The sequence below is a fragment of the Stegodyphus dumicola genome, chromosome 2 (genome assembly GCF_044657685.1).
Source record: "Stegodyphus dumicola isolate Sdum_Otavi_A_Nest chromosome 2, ASM4465768v1".
Classification (NCBI taxonomy): domain Eukaryota; kingdom Metazoa; phylum Arthropoda; class Arachnida; order Araneae; family Eresidae; genus Stegodyphus; species Stegodyphus dumicola.
Genome location: NC_140769.1, coordinates 243,777,166 through 243,791,374, shown reverse-complemented (window position 1 = coordinate 243,791,374; position 14,209 = coordinate 243,777,166). Strand labels below are relative to the sequence as shown.

General features: G+C 33.2%; 1 protein-coding gene across 2 annotated transcripts in view; it reads left to right on the top strand.

Annotated features, from left to right (window-relative positions):
* The window catches only part of Sec10 (Exocyst complex component Sec10), a 96,134-nt gene that overhangs the window by 75,717 nt on the left and 6,208 nt on the right, over window positions 1-14,209 (top strand). For both annotated transcript variants that reach the window (XM_085811966.1, XM_035369789.2), the window contains exons 13-15: window positions 694-780; window positions 1,958-2,072; window positions 7,950-8,106. In XM_085811966.1, the coding sequence (XP_085668092.1) occupies window positions 694-780; window positions 1,958-2,072; window positions 7,950-8,106 (359 nt within the window). The remainder of the gene's footprint in view (window positions 1-693; window positions 781-1,957; window positions 2,073-7,949; window positions 8,107-14,209) is intronic.

The window sequence follows — 14,209 nt, the reverse complement described above, 5'->3', positions numbered from 1 at the left end:
CCTTCTTACTTTTTCAGCAAAAATTTATTAGTTATTGAAAAAATGTGAAAGTAAAAATTATCCTTCTTTACATCTTGCGCTCACAAATCATTATGGAAATATTCATTTACAGTTATTAAAACTTGAAAAAAGCATGTCTAGGATATTATTGTCATGCGATAATTTGTAGATACTTTATTTTTTACCACGATGTTTTTAAACTGTAAAGTTTTTTAACCGCTTTTGTAACAATAGAATTTTTACGGAATGATATTTATAGCCTAATGCCCAACCCCCAACCTGGAGGACCAGTCCCCTGATATAATCCACAGAGCAGGGTACCCAGTTATATATTTCACCTCCTAGTTTGTCATCCGGACCCACCCTGAGCATTCAACTCACTGCATCGCTCGTAGTAGCAACTTAATGTGACAACAGCCGGAACAAAGCGAGAAAATTTGCAAGCTACTCGTGGCTTAACGCTGGAACTGGAACCAGTTATATCCCTAGACAATGGGTACCTAATTTAGTCACCCTTTACAACACATAGGCTACATTGGGACTGTTCTTTTACACCTGGTCACCACATAGTGTATCAAGTTTGGCGTTTATATAAAAATTCCTGAGCATGTTTTATTTCATTTAAAGCACGCATATGTCAAACACAGCAGTTATGATGTACATAATTACAATTTTATTTTATTGATTTTTTAGTTCTACGCCAAAGCATGGTGATTGTTTGCAGAAGAAGAAAAAAACTGTAGAAGAAATGGAAATTAAACTGCATACTGGGCTTGAAAGGTACAAATTGTACATTTTTATAGCTATTATAAATTTATCATTTTAGTATTTATGAAAAACTGCAAAATTGATGAAAGCGCAGGAGTTCATCAGGACTCACATTTTTTTGCTTTACAGCAGATTACAACTTGCTTACAAATTTTGAAATAATTGACAAGCTAATTTTGCTAAAATTAGTGTCAGGCACCTCTCATGTAATTTTCTTGTTGTTAAACAGGTTGAGTTTTAAACTGCCGTAAAGGTGATCTATTAAATATAGAAGAGTTAAGTACTTTCATCAAATATTTTTATCTGCTTAGTAACTTAAGGTGAGAACTGTTATTGTTAGTGGATGTAAGAATATATTTGTGTCTCTGCCACTGTATGCTTCTTAAGCCAGAGAAGCAGACAGTAGGCACTTTATTCTCTGCATACTGACAAGACCTTATTTTCTACACACTGAATAGTACCTGGTAACCCTCTGTGGTGGATTATTTGCTGCTATTTTATCACACAGTTTGTTATAGGATATGTAAAGTTTTAAAAAGCTAGTTGCTTTGAATTTTTTATTTATATTTTTAAGAATTTTGCATGCATGTAAATAATTTTAGTGGAATTATATGTAAATTGTAGTATCACTTTTATAATATAACAAGAAAATTCTCAAGAAAAGCTAAGCTCAATGTGAAAAAATAAGTTATATGTATCGTATTAAATAACATCTCAGTCTATAATAGTTTTTTTTAATTCAAATATTAATTCTTGATTAGGTAAATTGATGCATTTTAAACTGATTTTTATACAGTATATCAATATGACAGTCATCTGCTAGTGTCATGACAAAATTTCATAAAGGTCCTAATTTTTAGTGAACTATCAGGAATTTCTGATTGTTCTCTAATGAAACTAGTGAATGTATCAGTTGTAAGTTAACACATATTTTAGATTCTGTAGTATAGCAAAGCTTATCATTATTGAGTTGCTGAGATTTATTTAAAGTGATCAAGATTCATTAACTCCATACCATTGCATAAAGCTAACTCAGGTTCATTCTTTTTGTTAATTTATTTTTCTTTCATGTCATTTTTGTGATTTTTTTTTAAACTTGAAAATGTTATTTTTTTAATATTAAGCTGAAAAAATCAAGTTTTTTTATCCTTATATCAATATTTTAAATAATCCCCCCCTTCATTTGCAGATGTATCACATCTATTTTGGGTTGGGTAAAATTTCTTCTACAGTCTGAACAAAAAAAGACTGATTTTAAACCTGAGACTGAAATGGCAACATTTGATGCTGATAAATCTACTGTTGTAAGTATGAATTTTAGATTGGAACTTCAGTATTCTGATCTGTGTAAAATTGTTTTAAAGCTGAGATTAATCATTAATTCGCTTGCTTTTAATTGTATTTTTCTCCTAAAGTATAAACTGTATGGAAAAATTTAGTCCTTAAAAATTGTTTCATAATTATATCAAAAAGAAAACCATTTCATATATGCAACCAGGGAAAATTAAGGTTAAAAAGCTCTTAAAATTTCCTAAAACTTTATTGGCATGATAATCATTAGTATGAATATTAGCTTAACAGCAATGTAATGAATTTCATTAAAAATATATTTCCCAACAATATCAGCAGCATTTTGATGAAAAGTATGAATATTATTTGTGGTAACTTTATTTCATAACAGATCACATTGGAAAGAAATAATTTTTATACGATTTTGAATACATTTGGTATGCCTATCAAAAATAAGTATAATAAATATACAATAATATATATTTGTATATGTACTTAATAAATGAATAAAAAAGTATGCATGCTTATTTTATAACATTATTTAGGGGAAAAATTCTTAAGTTTTAACCTGTCATTTAGCCTCTTTGTTTCTCTACAAAATTAAACTTTTATTTGTAGATGATTGTATAAATTTAATAGAATTCATTTTTTAAACTTTTTTACTTAAGCTCAATATTTTGGAGATGACATTATTCATTAAAGAAAAGGCTTTGGTTCTTGTAGAATTAATTTGTTGTTAGGGTTATTATTTTACATGCAGTTTAATTAACACTTACATAAGATCTAAAACTGTAGTGTAGCAACTAGTGTTGAAGTGGAAGATACTTTGATGTTTTAATGGTAGTTTTAAATGATAATAAGTGAATTATATTCACATGGCTTTAATCCATGCACATATAATATTCAAAACAATGGTGTACCATGTACTGTTGTAATAAAGAAAGGTTGTCTATTTTAATACAGGGTGTTTCAGAAAGGTGAAGCAACTTCCTTGTAAAAATAGCTTTGTTTTGTAATGTGAAAATACAATAAAATGGGGAGAAAAAGCTATTATTTCTATGTCTTTTATTTTTATTCTTATATGATCATATTGTTGCGTGTCTATGGGTTCGTTACGAAATGAATGCACAAGTCCGATGAAAAATGAAGAAAATTTATTGTTATCACAACAAATATGATTAAATGTCCTCAAATAATCGTGCAGTATCACAGTAGTTATCTTTTAACTACTCAAACGTTCAATAGAACTTAATTCAAAACAGCTAAAGAAAGCTAATCCGCGAATTTGCTACAGTCAACAAGAGCAGTTTTCTAAACAACAACAAACTAAGTAATTACTACGAACTGAGAGGTTTTCCTCCTTTTATAAGATTTTAAAATCGCGTGTGAGAATTTTCTAGTACTTTCTCGAAATCAGAGATATTTATTAAATGTTACATGCACGCGCTCTTGTACTTTCAAATTTCCGGCTTAGCTTTCTTTTAATATTCGAATAGTTCTAAGGGGCGGCGATTTTTTTGACAGAGTTATAGGTTGGTAACATTCCCCTTTGCGTGGGAAAGAAAGGGTCTGTCATCTTGTAGAAAGTTCTGAATTTCTGATAATTTTAGATGCTATTTATTACCTTTTTTCTAGTTGGCTAGAGGGAGTCCAAGTTTCTTTAAGATTGGTTAAATTTTTAATTTTAGTGTCGTTTGAGCCAATAGTGATTTTGAGATGTTTCTTGGTGAGTGTCAACTGAGTTTTCTTAAGCTGTTGCAAGGGAGAAGAAGAGGGGGATTTTTGCGAGGTTTTTGTGAGATTTGATCCAGTTTGATCGACTTTGACAGGAGAGTTACCCGGCGACCTCTTGAGGGCGACCATGGTTATGGTGGTGATCTCTGTGGCCCTGGCAGTGGGGACTGGTCCCAGCTCGTCGCGGGCTCCTTGCGGTTAAATTTCGGCATAATGGGCAAAAAGATCTGGGGCTAGGTCCAGCGTCTTAATGATGTCTCTGACGTTTTCCATGTGTGCAAGAGCTGAGTTCTGAATTGCTTGCGCTGAAGTTCCAGTTTGCTTTGAAAAATATGGAAAAAGAGGGAACTCGTCATCTCCTGCTGTCCATCTCCTTCCGTTATTTTCAGAGGGTCTTCAAAATAAAAGGGAAGACTGATTATTATTATTATTATTATTATTATTGAGTTAAATGCTGCTTCAAAATAAAAGGGAAGACTGATTATTATTATTATTATTATTATTATTATTTTGAGTTAAATGCTGCTGGACCGTGTAGTGCGGTTGCTATGAGAGAATTCTCGTTATGCTATGAACACACATCAAAATTAAGCTTAGTAAAAATATAAAAGGCTGTAGGATTTAAGAAGTAAAATGTAAGTTTAAAATATATTCTTGTAGCTTGTATAAAGTTGATTGATAGGAAGTGTCCAGTGAGAAGGAAAAGCTTGAAATATGTTTTGTTTCATTAAAATAAGTTTTGATACCATTTTATCGTGTCAACTGTTCATCAGATGATCAAGATTGCACATAAAAGCATGCCTATATTTACTTGTTCATGCATGTATTATGATACTAACTTTTGAGATAAAATTAAACTGCTTTAATTTAAAATTAATTTGCTAGCTGTTATGAATTAAGCATTTAATGATGTGAGAAAATTCATCATCTGATTGAATTAGGCCAAAAATCTTTTGTACTATAACTCAATAGCTTGTGCTATACTTTATGTAAAATATTATTTTGATCTCCCCTCTATTTTATTTTTACCCAGTTCATTCCATAATTATGATATTTGAATAAAATGTAATCCTTGGAAATTAAAATTTTAGTAAATACTTTGCTAATATTTTATTAAAATTTGATAAAAATCCGTTTTACAAATATTGCTAATCTAATACATATAAAATCTCTTTATATAGCTATGTCTAGATAATAGTATGTTATTTTGTAAAAAACCTTAATAATTTATTATTGATAATTACTTAAAGAATATTTATTTTAATATTATGTGAGTAAGAAAATAATGTACAGAAACGAATAATTAAATACTTTTTCAACACATTCCACGTCCATGTGTGGGGGTCGTTTTAGATAGGGTCATAGAAGAGTCCTGTATAGTGTAACAAGTATTTATTAGCAGGTTTAAGTTACATACAGACATTACATTTAACTTTAAGAAAATTACAGAGCAAGAGTCTGATACAACCTACCAAAAGGAACACTTGGCATTTACTGAAGTACTTCTCTGCCTACGCACCAGAGTGCAGCCTTGTTGTCACAGTTAGTCCAACAGTTTATGTTAAAGGATTGGTTACAAACTCTCCCTCTGGCTCCGCCGACGTCTCGGCAAGGAGACAGAACTGGAGGGTTTGGGAGCTCTTGTAACATTGTCTCTAGTCTCAGTTTTTTTGGTTTTCTGGGCAAGGGGACCTCTTTGAAGCACTGCCTGTAGCCACAAGTTCTTGATTATTTCAGGAATGCAAAGTAACTTTTGGCGGCCTACCTCTCTTCCTGAGCGGAAGAATGGGAGAAATGGACGCGTCTTTGAAAGGTGTTAGTGCAGACATATGGTACGTTCCTAAGGGTTCTGATGGTTTATGAAGGCTTGAAAGGGCATAAGAAGTAGGTGATTTCTGTGTCATTATGGAGCATCACGCTTTGGTATGAACTTGGAAGTCTTTTTGTTTTTTGCATTGCTAACGGGATGTAAATTGACCCATACCTTATCACCTGTTGAATAAAACACTTGTCGCCTTCCTTTATCATATTGCTTTTTATGTTGATCTTGCTTTATTTCAATATGCTCTTGTGTGTCCTTTGTAATAGCTGCAAATCGTTTAAGATAAGGTGTGATTTCAGGAACAAAGTTATCATTTTCGACCACAGCTTTGAAATCGTGAACAATGTCGTCGACTGTCCTCAGCTCTTTTCCAAACATTAGGAATGCTGTGTATGGCCTGTAGTGTCACAGACGGCCGTATTCATAGTGAAGCGAATAACTGGGAGTTTCGAATGCCAGTTGTCATGCGCATCTCTTACTAGGATTGCAAGACGAGGTTTTAAGTCTCTATTTTTACGTTCCACAGGATTTGACTGAGGAAAGTAAACTGGTATCAAGTTTTGATTGATATTTAATGTGCAGCAAACTTGTTGCATGACTGCTTTGATAAACTGGGTGCCGTTATCGCTGATGATTCTTCGTGATATGCCATGCCGCATGACTACTTCTTCGATGAGGGTTATAGCGCAGTCGCGTGCTGTAGCTTGAGCAAGAGGAAATAATTCAACTCATTGCATAGCACAGTCTTCGACAATGAAGATCCATTGTTTTCCAGTGTCAGTTTCTGGCAGTGGCCCAAACAAATCAATAGATATGATCTCAAAACGTTGAGAATAGACAGGGGTTCTTAGCAGTCCAGCTGGCTTTTGGTTGGTAGCCTTGTAGCAGTTGCATTCAGGACAGCTTTTTACATAGTCGGATATATACTTTTTCGTACCAGTCCAATAATAGTGTCTGGCAATTCTTTGGAATGTTCCTTCCTCTCCATAATGACCAGCCATTGGGTCAACATGGTGCTTTTGTATGATGGATTCACTCTCAGCAGTGGGAATTACTAACTGGGCCTCTTCTGAATCAGATCAGGGACATATTGTAAAGAACACATTGATTCATTAAGAATTCCCATTCAGTCCAGTTGGCACATTCTTCAGTTTTCTGAGTGGATTCGAAACTTTCTATATCTTTATTAAGTTTTCATCTTTAAGTTGAGATTCCCGCACGTCTTTTGGACTTCTTGTGGGCATGTCCACTACAGATATATTTGAAATCTCACAAGGTGAAACTTCATGTTCTCGGAGCTTGGACAGCATGTCAGTGTTGACGTTTGCCTTTTCAGGAATGTATTGTACTTTCATGTTGAAAGACTGAATTTCAAGCCCCCATCTAGCAAGTCTTCCGGTTGGAGACTCATAGTTCAAAAACCATTTTAAAGGTTGATGATCGGATGCTATAGTTACTTCTGATCCTTCGACGTAACCACGAAATTTCTTCAGGGCCCAGACTACAGCAAGGGCTTCTCGTTCAGTCGTCAAATAGTTTCACTCAGCCGGAGAAAGCAGTCGGCTGGCATATTCGATAGAGTGCTCTTTAGACCCTTCCCCTTGAAGTAAAATGGCTCCAAGAGCATAATTGCTTGCATCTGTTCAAAGCATATACGGTTGAGTTCCATTTGCTTGCTTCAACACAGGAGGTGTTATGAGGCAGTTTTTTAGTTTCAAATGCTTTATGCTGGTTGAAACACGTTGGGCACCACTTTGTGTGTGGGTCATTTTAGATAGGGTCATAGAAGAGTCTATAGTGTAACAAGTATTTATTAACAGGTTTAAGTTACACATGGACATTACATTTAACTTTAAGAAAATTACAGAGCAGTCTGATACAACCTATCAAGTGGGATGCTTTGCTTGTACTGAAGTCCTTCTCTGGCTACTCACCAGAGGGCAGCCTTGTTGTCACAGTTAGTCCAACAGTTTATGTTAAAGGATTGGTTACACATGTTAATTATTTTTCATTTTATTAAAAAAAAAATATTTTTAATCTTATTAATTATCATTTTTAGACTTCACTTGATGAATTTTTTTTTTTTTTTTTTTTATAAAGAATAATGTCTAAAATGGAATATTAACATAGTAGATTTCTTATTGATTTTCCAATATATCACACTGTAAATATCCCTCTTATTCTGATTTTATTTGATTGAACTGAAAATATTAAAAAGGCAGTGAATACTATGCACACATCTTAAGACAGGCTGTATTTATAAATATATTTTAAAAAATCTAATTATGTTATACTAATTTGTTGCAAGTTTATAAAAATTATTTTTGTATTATAGGCTTGTAGTTGTGTAGTTAAATTCATTACAGAATGTGTTAAGAAGATTAAAGTTACTCTTGATGGAAAGAATGTAGAAGCAGTTTTAACAGAATTAGGGACAAGGCTGCATCGAGTAATACTTGATCATTTACAGCAGTTCCAGTACAGCTCTATTGGTAAGTAAATCTTCTCTATTGGTAGTAAATCTTAACCTATCATACTTTATTTATATACATGATTTTTTTAAACTTAATTTAAAGCAATTCAGTTTATTAATTTTTATTTTTTTAAACTCTCCCAAATTGTATGGTTATGATAAAGGACATTGAAAAAAATTAAGTATTATTTAAAATAACATGATGATTTTTTGCAGCTTGCAAATATGGCATTTAATGCATTAATATTTTAACTTTATTATGTGATTTGATTGTCATTGCATAGATTTTTTTTAGTTAGAGCTTATAATTACTTTACCTAATAAGAGTTTTTTTTTGTTTGTTTTTTACTGTTGTTATCACAAGAAAAATGGTAAAGAGAATTTAAAATGAATTTCATACTGTTCCTAATCAGAATTTTAGAGAGTGCATACACACACATATTATCATATTAATGCATTCATATGTGTTATATATCTGCTAGCAAAAAAGGCAGCAGCAAATAAGAAGAAATTGTTATATAAAAATTGTTGTTATGTTGACAAAAGTCTTTTTTTCCACTTTGCTTTTAAAATTATGGTCTTTAAATAGGATAAATTGGCCTCTCACATAACTTGACATGTTTAAATGCATGTAAAAAGTTAGTGCATACATAGCACAAAAAATTTTACTTAAAAAGATGGCTGCTATGTATGTGTTTGCATGGGAAATGTATGTATTTTAATAAAAATCAGCATTCCTTGGGCATTGCAATAAATATAATATACAGTATAAAGTCCGTAATCCGGACTTGTCGGGACTTCGGCGATTCCAGATTTTAAGGGTTTTTCCCGATTATAGATCATCAATTTAAATCTGGTAAGATGGCATGCAGAAATTATACAATTAAAAATATGAAATCGTAATTTATGAAATAAAGAGCAATTATAATCTAAAAGGTATAAAAATTTACAAAAAAAAAAAAAAAAAAAAAAAAAAAAAAAGCTTAATGTTTATTTGTTTACTTTATTAAACTTTTTTCCAATGTAAGTTTTTTAAGTTGCTTCATTTTTTGTGCTAAATGTGCATGCGTAAACATTAAATGAACGTGTGTAACATTAAACGCACATGCATAAACGCATTACGCGCATATTTGTGGCTTTGAGGTCCGAATTAAAAATCATTCCGGATGATGGACGTGTGGATTACAGACTTTGTACTGTACCAGGTGACCCAAAAGTCCGTTATCATTTGAAAATTCAATAATTCATATAATAATGTAGGCAGAGAGGTGAAAATTGACACACAAGCTTAAAATAATGTGGGGTTTTATTAAAAAAAAAAAAAAAAACACTGAAAAAAAAAGGGCAGGGCCATCATATGGCACCTGAGCAGCTAAATGACAGCAATGCTGCATGAGAATTGTGAAGCAGAGTAGCAGCGATCGAGAGTGACAGCAATGCCGCATGAGAATTTATGTGCATGAAATGAGTTGTAGTGTGAGAGGGAGTCATTCCCTTCATGACTTAGTCACTTTTCTATTCTTCCCTCTGGGTGCTGGTCACAGTGGGATGTGGATTTATCACATCAGTTTCGATCGGACACTTTTTCTTCAAAGAATTTTGTAGTTCTGCTATTCAAACTGTCAGTGTGATGGATGTGAGGTAAGGTGATATGTTACAGAATCACAACATCCTATTCTGGGTGATAAACACCTGTTGGAAGGTGTGACTTTTATGCAGGATGGCACTCCACCCTATACTGCTACATGTGTGAAAGACCTCCTCTTTGGTGAGGATTGCTTGCTGAGCTGTCACTTCCATCATGCTTGGCCTTTCAGGTCCCCAGATTTCAATCTGTGTGATTATTGGTTGTGGGGTTACTTGAAATCTCAAATCTACTGTGATCATCCAACCTCATTAGGACTGCTAAAAGGCAACATCCAATTGTAATTTCTCACCATACCTTACAGATATGCTGTACAGTGCAGTTCACAACATTGTCCCTCGACTACAAGTATTGTTGATGAATGATGGCTGAAGTGTTGAATTTGTTAGGAAGAGCATAGTCTTCCTAACAAATTCAACACTTCAAACACTTTCAAACTTCCTAACAAATTTAACACTTCAAACACTTTCACTTAACAAATTCAACAACTTTTGCTAAAAACCAATTCTTATGTTAATTATTGCTTTTGTTATCACGTGAAAGGCCATCTGTGAGCCATTTTAAGTCCCCCCCCTTTTTTTTTTGCTTTCAATAAAACCCCATGACATTTTAAGCATGTGTGTCAGTTTTTACCTCTCTACCTATATTATTCAGGGAATTATTTAGTTTTCGAATGTTAACAGAATTTTTTGTCACCTGGTGTTTCTACATTGTATAGTTTTCAGAAAATATATTTTCTTTTTAGTTTATTAATTAGACAGAATAGTTGTTTTTGAAATGTTAGGAGTAGTTCATCCTTCCCTTCTAAAGTAGTGCATTATAAACCTCTGTTACAGTGTAGGCCAGTGGTGGCAAACCTTTTTGGGGACACGTGCCCAAAATTCAACCAAAACCCACTTATTTATAGCAAAGTGCCAAAACTCCAATTAAACCTGAAAATGGGGGTTTGGCTTAGCAAAACAACACACACTTGTGAAGGGAGTTTTCAACGATACAAAAACTTTTTATTACAGGAAATAGTTTTGTTTTGCTTTAATTAATGGGATTTTTGCTGTTGTACAAATACTGATAATTCATCAAACTTTGGCTCATACTTCGTTAATTCGAGCGCAGCACTCAGGTTATCTGTCAGTCTGTTTCTTGCGTGACATTCATATCATTCAAAGCTGAAAACAGCTGTTCACATGCATAGAGGATCCAAACAAAGTAAGAATAGCACTCCCAAGTGTTTTCATTGATTTAAATTTATTTGGCAGAGAATTCCACGCTTTAAAGGATTTCATTTTCATAACTAGCAGTTGTGCTGTCTGTCTGATCTCTTTACACCTTATCTTCTCAAGTGTTGCATGCAGATCAGAGAATTTTCTTTTCCACATAAAGCTTTCTTGAAATTCCAACAACTCCATTTCCAAATTTTCAAGATCTAACCATTGTAGGCAAGAAAGATCAAGTTCTTGAAACTTAGATTTTTCTGGAGAAGTAAGAAAACACATGTTTCCATCTGACAGAACTGTAGAAATATGTTATTAAAATTCTCCTTTGAAGCTGCTACGATGCTCTAAAATTCCTTGTAGATTTCTTCATGACTTGAAGAATTGTGTGCAAATTGTGTAGAATTTTCTAGATGCATCTTTAGATTTGGAAAATATTTCAGCTTCCCATTTGCAAGATTTCTTTCAAAAACATGCAGTTTTCTTTTAAATGTTTTTATATCACAAAACATTCTCTCTGCTGCTTTTCCCAAGCCTTGCATTTACTTGTTCAGTACATTGAAGTGTTGTTTAAAATCTGCAAAAAATGTAATGTGCTTGAACATACTGTAAAAAACACACTGTGCTTGGAACCTCATCAAGAAGTGCTTGAAACTTTCGACAATTAAGAGCTCAAGACATGATGTAATTCACCATTTTGGTGACATCTTTGAGAACATCGTCTAATATTTTGCAGCTGTCTCTGGCACAAAGAGCTTCTTGGTGAATGAGACAATGAAACTGAATAACTGGATGTTTTGCTTCTTTAACAAAGAACTATATGAAGTCAGATGTTGTTCCCAATATGCAAGGGGCACCGTCACTAGTAATTGAAACTACTTTTTTTGGTCTTATGTCTTGTTGCAAAAAAGCTTCCATCACAGCATTGTAAATATCTATTACTTGTGTTCTTTTGGGTAAAGATGCCAATTTAATCAACTCTTCTCTCATTGTGTCACCAACATCATAATGCAAAGTTATTGCTAGCCTTGCATGGTTGTTTATATCTGTGCTTTTGTCCAAGCACATTGAGTAACAGGCTGCTTTTTGTAAGTCAGTGGTGAGCTGCTGACCGATATCACTTGCCATCCGCAGGAATCCACTTTAACAGTATTTCTGCTAAGTGTCATCTCAGCGATGCATTGTTTAATTTTGTATTGTTTGGCAAGTCATGAAAAGGAATTTACTCCCAGACAATGGGTCCTCTTTGATTAAATCCCCATCGGAGAGCGGTTTATCATGTTTTGCCAGGCACAGTGAAATTTGAAAGCTGCCTCTTGTTAGATGGTTTGTTTTAGAAAGATAATTGCGAAAACCAACTTTCTGGTAATTTTAATTTCTCAATTTCCCTTCAATAAGCATCCTCCATTCAGCTTCATAAAGTTTGACAACAATCTTGTGGTTGGTGTTAAAATACCGTCTGACACTAGACGTGCGACACACAACACTTTTCCCTGCACAGAATGCATATCGTTTTCCTATTGTGTTCAGTAACTCCAAATTATTCTGTCCGGGTCTCTTGAAATGTTTTCCACTAATTTCAATTTTGTCTTTTTTGCTGGTGTCATTTGTGAGGGTTCAAGACCTGGAGTATAGAAAAGTACAAAATTTAAAAAATGAAGCATTAAATATAAATCGATCATATTCTAAAAAGAGGTAACATTATTAGCCAGTAGTAAGAAATTAGATTTTCACAAATCAACAATCTTTGGCTGCAGATTCAAATATGAACAGGGGACAGCAGTAACTGTTAACATGAACATCTCTTTGCTAAACTTCTAACCATCGAAATTTAGCAAAGAGATGTTCAGGTAACTTTTAATAGATTTCATATGCTTCTTTTTGGCTTTATTGGGCTTATTTTGGCTGAGCACATGTGAATATGCTTGGTTTCCTTACTAAGCTTTCTTGTTTTGCTATATTATCAAATTTCATGTTTTTGCATTATGTTTGTACATTCTGTTTAAGAAATTAAATTACAATTATTCATAAGTTACCTTAAAATGCTTAGATCTGAAAACTCTATTTAACAATGAAAGTATTAAAACTCACTCGCAGTCTGCAATGAATTTGAATTACTTTAGCAAGCATTAGCTGCTTCAATAACGTCTGGCAAAGAATATTCTGGCATATTCTTTATCATGTAACGAGTTATATGTTTGGCCCAAACAATTGAGACATCATAAATTTGGTCATTAAATATGCATATCATTTCTTTGGCGATATATGAAAATCTTATATGTAGACTTGCACCCTATGCCATTAGCATTATGTGATAAGTAAGTAAGTGAAATGTTCAAGAACAAACTAAAACACTTATTTAAATTACATAGTATCATTTTATTATGATTATTGATTAAGGAAGTAATATTTTAGTCGCTTGGCTCTGCATGCCGACAGTTGAATGCATGAGTGGTGGTGTAAATTCAAGAAATCCATTGGATTAAATGAGTAATTAAATGAAAACAAAAGTGAAGCTTTTGGGTGCCTTATTTATTTATTTATTAATCTTTCAATTTTAAGGGGAAAAGTAAAAAAAAAAAAAAAAAAAAAAATATGCATTTAGTGTAATAAATAAACCAATTAAACTTTTAATAATGCCAAAAATAATTTAATGTTTTAAAAGCATAATTTTCTAAACTTTTTATAAATTAGACTTTTGTAAATTTGGTTTAGACTTTTTGTAAATTTTGGTTTAAAATCATTTGCAGTAATCTCTGTCCTCATAGTTATCTTGATGAGTCCCTCTTACGTCTGCAGAAAGTATATGTATATCACATGATAATTCTTTATTATAAGCTACACGGCATTGAAAAATGGAACACGAAGAAGGAGTGGCCCCAAAATTATGCAAATTTCAGGGTAGATGCACGTCACCAAGTTATGCACATGGTGTGAAATGCACAGCTCTCCAGCACACATTGAAGAAGATATCAGGAAAGGAAGTCGTTATTTCTGCTACAAATGGATATGGATAATTTTTATGGAAATAATTGTAGAAAATTTGTTCTTGTCTCAGAGGATGCTTATAATAGCAAAGAATGCCATGCCGTCATCAACAGATTTACGAGAGGCATGGTGATCGGATTGAGAAGTGCAGGTTGGTCCATGTGGCAAATCTCAGCTGAAACACACCTAGATGTATTCATAGTGCACTGGCTGTAGTAGCAATGGTTGGAACAAGGAAATGTGGCAAGATTGAGGGATGCTGGTGCAGCCAGTGTGAC